Source organism: Rutidosis leptorrhynchoides, chromosome 5 (assembly GCF_046630445.1).
Source record: "Rutidosis leptorrhynchoides isolate AG116_Rl617_1_P2 chromosome 5, CSIRO_AGI_Rlap_v1, whole genome shotgun sequence".
NCBI classification, from domain to species: Eukaryota; Viridiplantae; Streptophyta; class Magnoliopsida; order Asterales; family Asteraceae; genus Rutidosis; species Rutidosis leptorrhynchoides.
In genome coordinates, this window is record NC_092337.1 from 41816665 (window position 1) to 41834610 (window position 17946).

At 33.0% G+C, this 17946-nt stretch overlaps 2 protein-coding genes across 2 annotated transcripts; one reads left to right on the forward strand and one right to left on the reverse strand.

Annotated features, from left to right (window-relative positions):
* The first annotated feature begins 3145 nt into the window (after positions 1 to 3145).
* On the forward strand, positions 3146 to 6818 carry LOC139848259 (squamosa promoter-binding-like protein 13A). The gene is made up of 5 exons (XM_071837995.1): positions 3146 to 3230; positions 3332 to 3372; positions 3675 to 4262; positions 5294 to 5424; positions 6120 to 6818. Exons 3-5 carry the CDS (start codon positions 3850 to 3852, stop codon positions 6707 to 6709), a joined length of 1134 nt encoding a protein of 377 aa, XP_071694096.1. The 5' UTR covers positions 3146 to 3230; positions 3332 to 3372; positions 3675 to 3849; the 3' UTR covers positions 6710 to 6818.
* Positions 6819 to 11823: 5005 nt separating this feature from the next.
* Positions 11824 to 13535, reverse strand: LOC139848554 (secreted RxLR effector protein 161-like). The gene is made up of 2 exons (XM_071838281.1): positions 13003 to 13535; positions 11824 to 11914 (listed from the first exon to the last, which is right to left on the reverse strand). The coding sequence occupies exons 1-2, from the start codon at positions 13533 to 13535 to the stop codon at positions 11824 to 11826; spliced, it is 624 nt and encodes a 207-aa protein (XP_071694382.1).
* Between the last annotated feature and the right edge of the window lie 4411 nt (positions 13536 to 17946).

The window sequence follows — 17946 nt, forward strand, 5'->3', positions numbered from 1 at the left end:
CCTTGATCCATACCCATAACCTCCATAGCTATAACCCATAATTTTCTTAGCTCTATCCCTCTCAAAACCAGTTTTTGAAAATCCATTTTAGATCACTCGAGCAGCACTCTGTCGTAGTATTTTATGTATAAATAATAATAATACTAATACTACTACTACTAATAATAATAATAATAATAAGATTAATAATAATAATAATATAAATATATATACCGTGAGAGAGATAGAGAGATTGAGAAATAAAGAATGAAAACTGGAACCAGTTCGATCGAATTTAAACAACTTTGCCCACCTAACCATACCATGCGATCGCATAGTTTGAAGGCTATATGGCCATGCGATCGCATGGCCTTCAAATCCAGCTCACATTCGTTGTAATTATCATGCCGACACCCATTTTATTAATATAATTATATATTTATTAAATCTTAATAATTATATAAATATTATATTATATTTATGTGTATAACTAACTTGATCTTTTAATTCCGATGACTCATACGTTAACGCTCGACTAGCGTCCCGGTTTCGATTTCTCGAATGTCGTTTTGTACGCCTAGTAAACTTGTACTTTACGTTTCGTGACTCGTACTCTTGTCAATAATTAGACTTAATTTACTAATAACTATATCACTCGATGTGTAACTTAATCATTTTAGTGTTTTGATCATTTGCTTCTATAAATCATCGCCTCGTTATATAAAAGTATTATTTTAAATCGACACGTCTAAATTAATATTACATTGTAATATATATATATATATATATATATATATATATATATATATATATATATATATATATATATATTTATTTAAAAGATATAAACTTGTACATATCGTAAGTAATGGAAATATTTATGTAATAATATAATATTTAGTTTTTCAAAACTAATTATATTTCAAAGTTCGTTTTTAAATTTTGTTTAGAAAATATTATAACGCGTATCGTTTATACTTTAAAACTTAATTTGATATAATTCATTTATGCGCCAATATTTATTTTAACTTCTCAAACGTTCTAATTAACATGACTAAGTTATTTACATTTCACATTCCAACTTTAAGATGAAAGTTAAAATAGTTATCTTATTAAAATCACGAGGAAAATGTTGTAAAGTATGAATTGAAAATCAATTAGGAATGTCCACTAATATTTGTCTAGTACTCGATAATTGGCATTTTGTCCTTACTTGTAAATCACTTTACCATTTATTCCGAATACCGTTAAAAGAAAAGGTTTCCTAAATCAAAATGGACCTCTCAACAGAGACTCGTAATCATACAATGTATCTGATAAATCAATCATTTGATATTATCTTCTAATTTCATCGATAACCATATGGAAACAAATACGTTTATATAAAGTATTATACGTTTAATACTTTGTTAATATTCCCAAGTTATTATATATACATATACCTATATATACATAATCATATCCAATTAAATAATGGTTCGTGAATCGTCGGAATTTGGTCGAGGTTAAATGAATGTATGAACATAGTTTAAAATTCTTGAGATTCAACTTAACAAACTTTGCTTATCGTGTCTGAATATTATAGAGATAAAGTTTAAATTTGGTCAAAAATTTTTCGAGTTATCACATTTTTTTTTTCAACTTTGACTCCATATAATTTTATTTGTATTATATATTATTCGATGAAATTTGTATCAATGCATTCGTTTTTTTTAATATATTTGTACCGATATAATGATTACCATGCATTATATAACACACAAATAGTAATTTAAAGTAATAATAAAAATACCTTCTATTTAAAGTATTTTGAAGTTGTGATGTGGTCTAGCGGTTGGTGCAGTGGCGATTGTACTTGTAGGTGGGTGGGGTCCTATGACCCCACTACTTTAAAAAAAATTATACAATCTACTCTTCAAATTGTATAGGACACCACTAAATTTAACCATAGGGCCCCGTATATTTTTAAAACTTATGAGTTTTTTGGAGGTAAACAACCACTAAATTACCCTTCAGATATAATTAGCTTTGAATTTTTTTTTTGGGACCCCATTGAATTCTCATCCTAGAATCGCCACTGGGTTGGTGGCATGCATCCTTTATGAAAGGTCAGGAGTTCGACCCCTGTTGGCTACATATTAAAAATACAATTTCATCCCTGCCATGAAGCATTCACCCATGACACTTTTCTCATATCGTTTGGGGGGTAAAGGAGAGGGGGTTTTACTTGGCCGTGCCCTTGGATCGGTTTCAAGGTTTCCTTCCGGGCAGCGATGGGAGCGGGGTTATTATCGCTGCATCGACATAGTCAAAACATGAGATGATCGCAACGGGTAATTTAGTCCCGCTCGGATGATCACATACGCTGTCCAAACAAAAATATCAAAAGATTGATAATTGAACTGAAAGGAGGAAGTATGAGTATGCAAGTTCAAATAAATAAAAAGAGATAAAATGATAGTATAATGGAGTACCAAGTAGATCATGTACAAAAAAAATTTAAAAATAGGTCGTATATTCATTTATTATGAATGGAAAAAATCTCCATTTTCAACTAATAATACAACTAATTATACGGAATAAAAAGTTACCGAGTGCATGTAAAAAAAATCCCCAAATACAAGATCAAGGACTTGGAAGAAACAAATCAAAAACATACAAATTGAATCCCTTCTTTAATTTCTTCCTTTCATTTCATTAAATTTCGTACTTGAAACTTTATGTTTTCTTAACATTGAGAGTGACACAAAAAAAATTAAAAAAAAATTACCGAGTACATGTAAAAAAAAAAAAAAAATAGAAAAAAAAATCCCCAAACACAAGATAAAGGACTTGGAAGAAACAAATCAAAAACATGCAAATTGAATCCCTTCTTTAATTTCTTCCTTTCATTCTATTAAATTTGTACTTGAAACTTTATGTTTTTTTAACATTGAGAGCGACACAAAACTTGTCTCTATCATCCTCCTTTTATCAAACAACACTGAACCCACCTCAATTAAAAAAAACAAATTAAATAATAATAAAAAGTACATTATACCACATACAATCCTGACCCAATTTTTTCCACCATTGATTTCATCTCAACAATACATACTACTACTGTTTGTAGACATTTCTTTAGTAGATCACCTCTTTTTTTTTTCTCTAGGTTTTCAAGTTCCAATGTTACTCCATTTTTATCTCTACAAAATCCAAGATTACCAATTTCCTAATAATGGTGTTTCATGTGTCTCAAAGAACAAGCACAGGTTCTTATCCTACACCCATCTCATATTTAATTTTTTTTAATTTTTTATTTTGTTAAAAAAAGTCATTACTCACTGCTTTTTTACATTGATTCTATGGACAGGTTTTGAAAGGCTGTAAAGCTATCAACAGTCTTCTATTTCTGTAAGTACTTTTTTCTATCTTTATATGTTGTTAAACTACTATTATCTCTAATATTGGAAACCTACCTGATTTTCTTGAAGTGTTCACAAATGGAGTACTATCAATCTATTTCAACAAGCAGTTATATATTTTGCTACATTTGAGTTTGTTAAAAAAAGTTACATATTTTATAGAGTTGGAATGCTTTTTTTGTACTTTACTTACCCTTTTTATTTAATTAATTCAAGTATTATTCTTTTTGCCTGCTCCATGGATTCCTTTATTCATTCTGTTTTTTCTGTTTTCCTTTTTGAAATTCACAGGTAGAAGCTATTTCATATAATACCCTTTTCATTTAGGTAAAAAAGCACTAAACTTGGGGATACTCTGTTACTCTTTAGCAAGTTAAGAATAAGAATTTTCATAAAAAAAATAAAAAAATAAAGACTTTAAAAAGTGAAGAGTCAAAAAGATTAAAGAAAAAGTAAAAGGAGGATAATGGAGTGGAATATGAAGATACCTTCTTGGGATTTCACAGAATTTGAAGGAACAATTCCCGAAATCGATTCGAATAGTTGTTATGAAGGGCAGGGAATTAAAGGGGATTTTTCAGTTGATTTAAAACTAGGTCAAGTTATTGATTCAAGAAATGATCAGTTTATTAAGGATAGTTTAAAAGCTGCCACTTCAAAAATGCCATTATCGCCTTCTGGATCATCGAAAAGGGCTCGACCGATAACTAACAATAACAACACGGTTCAGTCAGCTAATTGTCTTGTTGATGGTTGCAACGCTGATCTTAGTAACTGCAAAGAGTATCATAGGCGTCACAAGGTTTGTGAAGTCCATTCGAAGACCCCTGAGGTTTCGATCAAGGGTCATAGAAAACGGTTCTGTCAGCAATGTAGTCGGTACGGCTTAATTCCTTTTATTTTGTGATTTTTTGTTACACAGTTGTTGGATATGCGTTTTGGTAGTAATTACTTGTTTGCTTTGATCGCTAATATATAATATATATGTGATTGTTTATTCAAGTGCTTATCTGGTTTATCCGGTGACCGTTTCCGATGCTTTTCTGTACCACCCCCCAAGATACGGTTTAGTGCGATTTGAACCTAACACCTCCCGAATCACTAGGTTATCTTGGGATGATTGTACTTTTAACGGATAAAGACCTTCGGTAAAAGCAATGCCTAAAAACTTTTTAGGTATTAGGTAACATAGGGTTGAATCATAAATGTATGATTTTGATAGTTGATTTAATAAAACTGATTTGATAGATAAGGTAGTCTTGTTTTGACCCTTATTGTGTATTGTGTATATTAAATCCTTGAATTAAAGAACTGTGAAATTTGGTACTCAATTATAGTCATGACTCATGAGTATTAATGCTTTAAGTAGCTAAAGCATTCCAAACATGACCTCCCCTAGACCACATTTTGTGACAAATGATTAAATGATATTGATTATGTGCGACAAAATTCGAAGTAAAAAATATTCCCCTTCATGGTAGCCTGCACAGGTAAAACCTTATTCGTTTACCCGTTTTATGTAGACTATCGCTTCACAATACACATCTAAACGTTCAGTTGGTTGCATCGTTGTTTTATCATAACGATGGATAATTGATGCAACGTGTTTGGTTTTATTATGCTTGTTGCAAAATTTGAAGTATTCAACATGATTGAGGGAACAACATATGTTTTAATTTGTTTAAGAATCTTGTACAGCTGTAATCTTAATAAGCAAAATTGTTTTGATTTTCAAAGTCAAACTTTAAGGTCAATCAAGTTTCTCAACAACCATAAGTATTTAAGACATAAAAGAAGCTTGTACTTTCATTCACAGGTTTCACAAGACATTAACTATTTTTTAAAGACATTAAATATTTAACTTTACATTTGGATTCAGTTGTTGAACAAAAGTTTGTCATTGTTTGTAGGTTTCATTCACTACCGGAATTTGATGAGGGAAAACGAAGCTGTCGAAAGCGTCTTGACGGACATAATCGTCGGAGAAGAAAGCCTCAACCTGATACCTCACGTGCTGCAAGTCTTTTTTCGGGTCACCAAGGTATGTTTCGTATAGAGGCAGTAGCAAAATGGGTCATTTTTTAGTTTAGGTCAAAATGGGTCGGATTTGGTTGACTTTGAACACTTTTTTAGTTTTTACATCTTCTGAGTAACAATATGCAGAGTTTTCAAATTTTGGTGTAAAATGCTTTCCCTTTTTCGTACTAAAAGAATTGTTTATGTCACCATTTAATGGTCCTGCTTATCATTTTCGAAACTATTTATTGCAACATATGAATCATTTTTCAACCTTATAATTATCTTCCCTACTTAAATAATATGTTTGTTTTTTCTACCTTTTAAATCATATCCTGTACTTTGATAACAAGCTGTATTTATGTTTCTTTAAATAGTTAAATAACAGGTTATGTACATTAGTAAATATTGAATGGAGCCTATCCTATTTTTATAAACCATTCAGCGCTTAACCATTCAGATTTATCATATGTACCCTTAGTGCATCATATATGACATAACAAACATATATATATTATTTCAATAAAATGATATACACCTGGGCGTTCCATACCCTTATATTTTAAGGTTAATCTTCTTATTTTATGTGTTATACCCAAATCGACTAATTCACAGGTAAATGGGTCAAAAGTGACACCTCTAGCAAATACAAAGCCTCATGTTACTATATATATACATGCTCCAATATTTACAAATAACGATCGATTTCTTACATTTTAGGTACGACAATGTTACAATTTTCGAGTCCACACGTGTACCAAACCTCAACTCTCACAAATCCTATTTGGACTGGCATAGTCAAGTCTGAAGACGAACCCACCTACTCCACCCATCACTTAACCCTGGCCCACAAACAAAACCCGTTTCACGAATCATCATTTGTCACAAAAAAACTAACCGAAAAGCAACAATTCAGCCTGTTTCACAACGATGGTTCAAGCTCACACCCAAAACTAAACCAGCAAACTGAGGCTAATAGCAGCTATGACAAATTGTTCTGTGATGGGACATATTTGCCATCGGCTGAGGCTCGGGTGCAGCCGATGGTGCAGTCGGACTGTGCTCTCTCTCTTCTGTCATCATCACCGTCACAAACATCATGTACAACACTTAACCATGTGGTGAACCCATCTAGCTCATTGTTAGCCACACCAAATAATAAGTTGGATCCAGGTGCGGGTTATGGTGGTCTGGAATCGATTATGGATCATAATGGGAATGCGATCATACAAACAGGGTTTCATCATCAACAAGGTCATGTGTCTCCTGATAATGAAGCTCCGCAAACACTACCGTTCTACTGGGAATAATAAGTGTTCATATTTGAAGTAGCGATTAATCCATTTGCAACTTGAATGAGATTTGATTACATTCGATTTGATTAATTCGGCTTAGCAATTGATCTGTAGTTGATGTATCTTGGTGCTTTATTCTTTACATTTTATGATGTGTTGTTTACTCCTATGCTCTCTTTTCACTTGTTATACTTGATTGTTTGCAACTAGGATGCGTTTGGTATTTTTTTCTGAACAGCAGTACGACTTGGAGGGACTTAACTTGGAGGGACTTAACTGCCTACGCGTTCATCTCCTGCAGTTGCATAACTCGCCCCAACTGCTGCCTAGGAGGAAACCCGGTCCAATCCCAGTGCATGGGCGGTAAAACTCCCTCCCCCACTGCCCACGCAACGCGACGTGCGGAAGACACACTTGGGTGAAATTCAAGGGTAAAGGGGCAATCTTGTGTGCAATGTTGTACCCCACGAAAGTCGAACTCCTGATCACTCGCTAAGAGAGGCATGTCAGTACCACATGAGCTATTGAGAATTTAGTGCTTATATACTTGTTGCATAAAGGTCCCGTTTGGCTCACTGAATCCAATGAGATTTCGGCGGAATTGAAATTGAATTTAGACACGTGTCTTTTCTAAATTCAATTCCAATTCCGCCGGAATCTCATTGGATTCCGTGAGCCAAACGTGACTTAGGATAAAAAAAAATAATCAAAAACAAAAAGAACATATAATTTTACTTAAATGTACGCGGTTTATTTTGGATATTTTTTTCTTGATTATTTTTGACTCTTTTACTAATCAGTCTAAATTGCGTTGATTACTTGATAGTGAGATATGAAGTTAAGACTCCATATGAGAATATTCTAAAATATGTTGGTTCAAAAATCCAGCGCTAGAAGAGATTACAACGGATTACGAAGCCAAGAAGACAACAATTTACAATCCAACCTTTAGTCTTAATCTTATGCCATGTAAAAGAAAAAGCGTAAAATTAAATAAAATATAAAAATCAATGCTACTTTTCTTCATATCTTGAGAAGCAAAAGAGATAGTATGTGGTATCGTAAAATTATCCTAGTTACCCAAATAGCATACAATATGATATCCATGTAAAAGAAAAAGCGTAAAATTAAATAAAATATAAAAATCAATGCTACTTTTCTTCATATCTTGAGAAGCAAAAGAGATAGTATGTGGTATCGTAAAATTATCCTAGTTACCCAAATAGCATACAATATGATATCCTTCAAACCACTAATTCTACTCATCGTGTGAAAGGAAAATATTCCGGTCCACACAATATCACTAGGTAAAACGCATGATCCTTTGTTAGTTTGTTTTGCAATCTCTGTTACACAACGAGCATGTGATAACATTGATCCCTATTACTTCATGACAGGTTAAATAGAGTAGGTAACCTATTTTATGCAACCCTTTGAAGGTGTTCACCTTGGAAGGGAAAAAAAGAGGCCACTTCATAGTATGATTTGTGAGTGACTTTCTACCTAAATGAATTGACGGCCCGTGAGCAAGGCCCAAAACTTACTCGAGAGGAGCCCATGGTCAAGATTGCATTTGTTAGCTATGAGCCTCATGCTATAATATACGAATTACTACTTTAAAGGTAATAATATTTCCAAGTTCACTTTTAATAGATCCACAATTATTTCACACTATCTTCTAGTAATACCTTCAAATATACTTTAGAATAAAAAATGTCCAATACATCATTTAAGAGTATTTTAGATATCTTAATTGTGGATCTATCAATTTGATGAGTGAATATATTAATTTATATAGAAAAAAGTTCGAGTAATTGATTGCAAAATTATGAACGGCAATTTGTTGGAAAACTGTTCAAATCTTATGTGTAAAAGCTTAAGTGTGGGGTGTGAATAGAATCAAGTATTACCGTTGCATGTTTGGAACGGTCCGGACTAGGAAGCAACACAAGTAATTTAGATCTATTTAATTGTAGACAGTAGTCAAATTTTGGTTTCACTAGTTCTTATAGGATTCAAAATACTTGGTTTTTTACACTAATGTTGTCAAATACTCTACCCTATATTACATGTTACTAATCTCGTATATCCGCAAATTAACAATTTTTTTTTTTTTTTTTTTTTTGAGGGCCAAAGATCTTAAATGTTAGTGATACCTTTTTTAAAATCATTTTACATTATTAAAATTGTTTTTGTGGACAACTACCCCTCTACTTAATTCTCTGCCCTGCCCCTTAAAGATCAGACTGTATGTGTGAAGACGTTGCTTCAAGCCGGCCTAAATTATGTCAACAATATGTCGTATAACAAGCACGTCACATCACAACTAGAATATAAAACACGTTGCAACGATAATACAACAAGGTAACTTGTATTACTTTACAACGAGATGCATAAGAATGAGAAACACTAACAATTAAATCAAAATAATTAATGTATTTTGGAGATCGATAGCTTCTTATTCTTATTGCATCACGTTGTAATATATTTCAAGTAAAGCCAAGTTCTTTTTCGGCTGCAACGTATTTTTAATTATGGAATCTTTCATTAATATGTGACGAATCCCACAACCCGTGATTCTAAGGTATGCATTAATATTGTCACATACCATATTAAATATCTTAATACACAACTATAAACTCGAATATAAAAAATGTTGAAGGATGGGAAAGCATATCATATTTAAATTATATGATAGTATTGATTTAAGCTATTTCTAGATACGAGCAGGAATTAAGTCCATATAAGATGTAGTAACTAGTGTGTTAGAATTATTGTGATTTTTTTTAGTACAAAATGTTAAAAACTCAGATTCGTTAATAGCTCTTATGTAGCCGCAGCCCTCAAGTCCATATATAACAATGACACTTGGTAGTGATCCGAATGTATGGAATTATCCCAAGTTCGCATGACTCGTGAAATGCTCCGTGAAGCAATCCACGAGCCATTAATGAGGTCGATCTATCGGCTTCATGTTCCCCCTCAAACTCACCATAATGATTTAAAAGATAGCTTCAACTACTAGTGTGGATCATTTGGCCTTGACCCTTGGGTTAGATCTAAGTCATGAGCCACAATGGGTCATGGAATGTTAGGCCCCCAAAGACAAACATACCATACATGACACTATCGAATCAAAGGATTGAGGATGTTATAATCGATTTTTCTATTGTTAGCTATAAGGCCTTATATATACCTAAGAAAAAGTTTCAAGCTTTAATGATTGTACATTACAAAGTGAGATATTTATTTGAGGTGATTTTTAATTATGTAAAAAAAAATATATGTATCTCCTAAATTCTTAAGCATAACTCGGAGTATGTTTAGAAAATTCTAATATAATATGTATATGTATATGTATATGTATATGTATATGTATATGTATATGTATATGTATATGTATATGTATATGTATATGTATACATGTATATGTGTATGTTTATGCACATTTACATAATAATAGTAATGATTGTTAGATCAAATATAGAATGCATATGAAAAACTATAGACCTTAAAGATGTGAGTTCAAAGCATGAAACAATGCACAAGAAATTAAATACGTACCAAAAAATTCATAGTAGTTCATGATATTGGCACGGCTCAATCAGATTAAAAGACCCTGTTAGTCCATCTGGGAGATTTGATTTGATTGAGCCATTCCAATATCATCGCTTTACCATTTCTTATCACCGGTCATTCATTCATATACATTCATATATAAATCATAAACAAAATTAACTTGCAATAAGTTCAAATTTTCACCTATGACATGTAAGCCTGAAAGCTAATAGATATCATCTTCAAAAGCAGTGATCGAAACCGTGAGTATCAAAAGCAAAAGAGGGCTAGAGGAGAATAGTAGCAAGATAAACGGAGAAAAAATGGTCAGAATGATTTCTATTAAGGATTAGATATATATATATATATATATATATATATATATATATATATATATATATATATATATATATATATATATATACTTACAAATATGCTTGTAGACAAACAAACATATAGTTATCTGTAGTTACGTCAAAATAGTGGTTGATGTTGACACTAATACTAATTCAAATTAAGGGTCTTTTTCTTCTATAGTATTTCCACTCATTTATTGAATTAATCAATCGATATCTTATTTTGCTTGCTAATTGAAATAGTAAATGAAACAAGTAAGCAACTTCTTTCAAGGACATCATGATAATGTCATAATTTAGCTCTATAATCCAACAAATATAAATAGAAAATATTTTTATGATACGACTTTTAAAGACAAATATTCTTTGACATGGTATATGTGCATAAGAGGCGGAACATAAGGTATTCCAAAGGGGGCGTCCGCCTCCTGGATTTAACGTGAAAATTTTTTTTTACACTAAACAAAGAAAAATTTTATCAAAAAATAAGGTTTTTTTTAGTGTTTGCCTCTCCTAACAATGAAAAAATTTATTAAATTTTTAGACTCGCCCCTTAGTAGTCGGGTTCAAGTTCCACTACTGTGCATAAAGTGTGAATTTTACTATATTCCTTAAAAGTAATCATGTACATCAAACTTTAGAGACCAACCGCATAATTTTATTAAAATTAATCATAGTAATTATTTCAATTCTTTCATCTTCTCTCCTTAAAAATCTAAAAACATCAAACTATTCTAATTTCATTGTAGATCCTTTATTTTCTTATCAGATACTCCGTTAAAACTATGAAACTTATGTGTCGTTTGTTTTTGAGTCTGTAGATCTTATTATGTCTTATGTTCGCGCTCACAGACGTTTTTACTACAAACTGTTTGTTTTTCTGAAGACATAAGATAAAATAATGTCTTATTCTGTCTGCAAACTCGCAGACCTAGAAATATGCTTCTAAGTGCTACAGACAATATTAAATTATTTTGCAGACATAAAAACAAACAATCTTCCCCACAAATTGTGACCCCGGTCTCGCGGATATTTCAATTCCAGCGAATAATCTCGAATCCACCCGAATTATGGTAGAGTTTTTCATTGTCGGCCATTGAAGCAGCGCGTCTAGCTATAAATGGGCAACTCCATCGTACTATGAGCAGAGAGAGAAAACTACTTGAAATTCGGTGGGAATCCACAAAGACAGAGCAGGAGATCCTTCAACTAATTTCATTCATTCATAAACTCGCTTGAACGTGCAACAGCCTGAGCTTCTGAGATGATAGCATCCGCCTCCTTCTTTGCTTTGTTCCAATAGAGTCTAATATTCAACATACAAACATTTATACCACATCTTCTTTACAGACATGGTCCGCAGACTTTTAGACAAAAACATCTTAAAAAACAAACAACACTAAGTGTAAAACTTTGAATTAGACAAGTCTAGACCGGCTAAAAGTAGAACAGAGTAGTTGAATAGTTTCAACAATTCTTGTGCTTTGTTAAGCTATACCATTCTAATCATACAAAAAGTAATCGATCAGAAACCTTAATATAATGTATGAAATAATTGTAACAAAATAGCTAGTTGATGTTTATAATTTGTAGCATGCCTTCCACAATGGACTATAAACAAATTATATATATTAATCGTTGGCAAAAAATAAGTGTCGAGGGACCAAAGGGGTAACCAATAATAATCCAATATAATGCCTACTTTTTTATGTGAAAAGGACCAGGTTTTAATTTTATAAAAGGTGTTTTGTTCTCTGTTCAGTCACATTTATATGTGAGAAAACAAGAAAAAGTTTGTTCCACTACAAATTATTTGTATCACGATTTAATTTTTACTAATTTAATGATGACCGGCCCAAAGCATATTTTTTTAAGGAATAATGAATGATAAAATAAAATGTATGAAAATAATCTTGCATTGAATATTAATCTGTTTAATATAATTGTATTGTGTTCATGTATATATTCAGTTAGTGTTTTTATACACAAATGCTACTAACAGCTACTTCTAATTAAGAGATGACTCCAATATACTTTTGGAATCACCTTTTACAAATGAGAAAATGCAGGCTGTAGTTGGACCCGTTATTTTGGCACTTATTTGTGATCTTGTGACTTGACTCAAATGGGAAATGATGAAATTAACTTTCTGATTCCAAAAGTCAAATAACCAAATATGGTAATTTGACTCCTTTTTGTTGCTGCACTCTAACACTCGCCTTCAAGTTGAATAGTGAGATTTCCAATGTTCAACTTGTCAAGAACTTCGCTGAAGAGTCTTCCATTGACAAATTTAGTAAGGATGTCGGCTAGCTGATCTTCTGATCTAATTGATGGAAAAGAAATAATTTCACCATCTAACTTTTCTCTGATAAAATGTCGATCGATTTCAACATGTTAGTTTGGTCATGTAGAACAAGGTTTTCTGATATGGCAATTGCTGCTTCGTTGTCGCATAAGATTTGAATAGCTTCTTTTGGAGGGAATCCAATTTCTGTTAAAAGTTTTCGAATCCATAATGTTTCTACTACTCCCTTTGCTATTCCTCTAAATTCTGATTCAGCACTTGATAGAGAAACGACTTTTTGTTTCATGCTTCTCCATGCAACTAAGTTTCCACCAACTATTGTAAAGAAACCTGATGTAGATCTTCTATCTCCTTTTTCTCCAGCCCAACTTGCGTCTGTATAAACCTGTGTTTCAAGGTGCCAATTCTTTTTGAATACAAATCCATGACTCGGTGTCTTCTTTAGATATCTAATGATCCTCATTGTAGCTTCCATATGATGGACCTGTGGTTGGTGCATAAATTGACTCACAACTCCTACTGCATGTGCTATATCTGGTCGAGTGTGAGCAAGATAGATAAGCTTTCCTACTACTCTTTGGTAATGCTCTTTATCGGTGAGCTCATCATCGTCTTTCATTTATAGCTTTTGATTTGGAATCATTGGAGTTTCGGCCAGTTTGCATTCGATCATTCCTGTTTCTGCAAGTAGATCAAGGAATATATTTCTTTTAACAAATAAATATTCCCTGTTGGGATCGTAGTAGTTCAATCCCCAAGAAGTATTTAAGTTTTCCTAAGTCTTTCATTTCAAATTCTTCAAAGAGATTTGTTTTTAAGTTAGAAATTTCTTCTTTATTGTTTCTCGTAATTATCATGTCATTAACATAAATAATTAAGCACGTGATTAAATTATTTCTTTGTTTAAAAAAGAGGGTGTAATCCGAGTTACTTTGTTTGAAATCGTATATTTTCATAAATAATGTAAACCTCCCAAACCGAGCCCGTAGGGATTGTTTTAACCTATATAAAGAGTTTTTAAGTCGACAAACTTCCTTATCATTGAAGTTTCCCGTAAATCCTGGTGGTGCTTCCAAATATACTTCTTCCTTTAATTCACCATGGAGAAAAGCATTCTTCACATCAACTTGGTGAAGTGTCCATTCTTCATTTGCAGCAATTGAGAATAGAACTCTGATAGTATCAATTTTTGCAACCGGGGAAAAAGTTTCGGAATAGTCTATCCCATAGGTTTGAGTATATCCCTTGGCAACTAGGCGAGCTTTATATCATTCAACGGTGCCATCTGGTTTGCGTTTTATTGTAAATACCCATCGGCATCCTACGGGGTTTTATACTTGTGTCATTTTTCTTAAGTGCTCCAATTTCTTTTTTCATAGCCTTTTTCTATTTTTCGAATTTCATAGCTTGATCCACAGTTGTTGGAATCTCTTCAGAATATAACGCATAGTTGAATTTTTTAGCTTCACTTGATAGGTTTTCTTGTGCTATATTAGCAATAGGGTACCTTGATCTTTGATCTTCCTTTTCTGGAGAGTATCTTTTTGGTGGTACACCTCTGTTGATTCTTTGTGGTAACACATATCTTTTGGTGGTTTCAGCGGAAGTGGAATTGTTGTCAAGTGGTTTACCGGGAGTTGAACTGTTTTGTTCCTCTTGAAGTAAATGTTCATTATCTGAGGAGATTTCAGTAGGTTCAATGTATTGTAATTCGAGACCGGGATTTGGTGATTCGGGACCAAGATTTGGTGTTGTTGTTTGGATATTATCGGGATTTGATGTTGGTGTTTGAATATTGTCATGTTTAGGTATCCATTTTATCCAACTTATAGTATCACTATCCTCTTTCTACCCTCAGTACTCGTGAGCTGGATATTATAAAAGTATTCAATTTCGATAAAGTCACACTTCATTCTAGTGAAGACATGACGTCTCTAAGGACTATAACACGGTTACCCCTTTTGGTTTATACCATAACCAACCATAACACATTTTTCGGCACATGGATCAAACTTGGTGCGTTTAATTTTTTGGAATATGAACAAAGACTGAGCACCCAAATATTCGTGGTTCAATGCTAAATGAGGTCGGTAGGGTATGAAATTGAGATAAAGTCTCTTTAAGATTTTTGTGCCCAAAATTTTAGTGGGTAAATGGTTGATAAGTTAGGTAGCGAAAGCAAGAGCTTCAGCCCAAAAAAATTTTGGAACATTTGATTAAATTAATAAAGCTCTCCTCATTTCTAAGAGTAGTCGAATTTTTCGTTCGGCTACTCCATTTTGTTCGGGAGTGTGGGCACACGAGGTTTGATGATTAATTCCGTTATTTTCGCAAAAAAGTTTCATTGAGGCGTTTACAAACTCCCCCTCATTATCGGATCTTAACATTTGTATGTTTTTATTAAATTGAGTTTGTACCATTTTATAAAAGTGAGAGAATTTCTCAAAAACTTCCGATTTGTGGGTTAAAAAATAAATCCAAGTCATTCTAGTATGGTCATCAATAAATAAGACAAAATACCTGAAATTTTTCCCCCCAATAACCGGAGCTGGACCCCACACATCAGAATGAATTAAAGCAAATGGTACATCTTTTCTATAATTACTAGGTTTACAAGTACTACGGTGGCTTTTAGCCAAAATACAAGTTTCACAATTCAAATTAACATTAGACGAAAAAATATTAGGAAATAAAGCATGTAAATATTCGGATGATGGGTGACCCAATCTCCTATGTCACAGCCAGGCTTCCCTCGTAGGTGGTCCGTGAACAAGTGACACAGTACCTTGTTGAGAAACCTCGTCAACATAGTATAACCCCCATTTTCAGTGCCACGCCCAATCAATAGTCCCGTCCAGATGTCCTGCAAGATGCAGAAAGTCAGATACATTAGGACTTTACAATTTAATTCTTTTGTAACATGACTTACCGATAACAGATTATGAGATAAAGATGGAATATATAGACAATTATGTAGTTTAATTGTTGGTGAACTTTCAATAGTTCCGCCACTTTTAACTTGAACAATCCCACCATTAGCCGTTTGTACTTTCTTTTTCTAGGTTTAGTTTTAAAAAGAATATCATTTTCATCAAAAGTCATCGTGTCCGTTGCTCTACAATCAAGGATCCAAGATGTGGAATTTGAAAATTTTTAAACAACGTTTGCTTTAGAAAAGTTGTCATTATTTTGTATTTTAGCTAAGACGGAGTACGTATTTTGACACAAAATATTTGTCTTAGGCTTAGTAGGCATCGTTTTATTTTTAAGCCCATTATGTTTGACCTGGTCCGATGTCTTAAGCCCATTAGTCTATCTTTTAAGCCCAATTTGTTTCGTGGGATTAGTAGGTTTAATAGTCTTTTTAAACAAGCCTAGTCCATATTTAAACAAGTTAGTGGTGGTGGACTGTTTACTTTTAATTCCCATACTAGTCTTGCTTGGCCCAACACCCATACCCATATTTGGCCCATTGTTAATTAAATTTGCCCATGTTTTATACTTAGGGTTAGGATTAAATGGTTCATTACACCTAGGTGTACTATTCGAATGATAAAAAGAGGTGGAGAGAGAAATTGTACCACCATTTGTCTCTGTATTTGTGACGACACCACCAAACCCTAGATCGGTGGTGGTGGTGGTGGTTTTAACACCCCGTCAAAAATCCTTTTAACGGAATGTTAACTCTGGTCTCAGTGCTTGGCTTGATTTCTACGTAACGACAATAATTTACAGCGGAAGCAATTTATACAGGAGAATAAAACACGTAAAACGGATCAACAATAATGTTGAGTGAATCTACAGGTTTTAGGTAAACAATACAGTATGTTTAAGATACAATATTCCGAAAATGTTTATTAGACCACCAAGGTTTAATGTTAAAAGTATGTAGACAACACCGTGTCCCATTTCAAAAGCTTGTTGACACTACCATGTCAAGTTTCAAATAGCTGTAGACAATATCATGTCTAGTTTTATCTCATTTATTCGTAAACCACAGTTTTAAATAATGTTGTATAGTATCTAAAAAACATTTATCAGAAAAATAGTTTAAGTTCCTTGACCACGAGATTTTATAAGTACAACTCCAAGTTGCGAAACGTTTGCATAATCTATGAGCACCTGAATACTAGCAATGACCCGAGTATAGAATCCACTATACCCGCCTTTACCTCATAAAATGCTATACACTTGTTCGAGTGTATCTAATGTTCAAAGTAAATGCACCATAGTTAATATTGTAGGGTGAGGTTGTCAACCTAACGGATCCGTCCATCTAAATTGTGCTTACACCGATGGTATTAAAAGTATTCAAGCTAGAGGCTTTGTGAACAAACTCAATATGCATAGATAGTACTCGTGTCAATACAAAAAGCATTTGATAATGTAAGTATAACATCGTGTATTCTCATCCCTGAAAACGTGTAAAAAGCGGGACTGTAGACTCACCTTTGAATAAAGCTCGGATTGAAAAGTGGACAATTAACTTGTACGATTTATAGCCGAGTAATGCAACCTAAGTATACGTATTTAGGTTGGTCAATAAATATGTCTTAAACAAGTGTGGTTTCATAGTATAAGTTGTCTTATTGCTCGACTCGACGCGTTTCAAAGTAGAAGTCAACATTCAGTCAACTAGTTCATGCAAGTCAAACAAAGTCAACCGAAGTCAAACCAAAAGTCAAACTTGGTCAAAGTAGTCAACTAAAGTCAACATAAGTAGGTTCATGTCAAATGTTGGTCAACATGTCAAACCTAAGTCAAACAACACGTTTTAGGTCATAACAGATCAATTTCACAATCTCAGTTTATCGTTGTACACCAAGTTCATGTACATGTAGCAAACTTAGCATATTATCTCATAGTACAAAATTCAAGTAAACATAGAAAACTACAGATCATAAGTATACTCAAAATTGATTCCAAAAAGTCCATCCAGGGTCTCATACGATAATTAAAAGTTAGAAATCAGAAGGGGTACATTTATAGTTTGCCAAGTCAGTTTTTGACCGCGCACTGATTTCATTTTG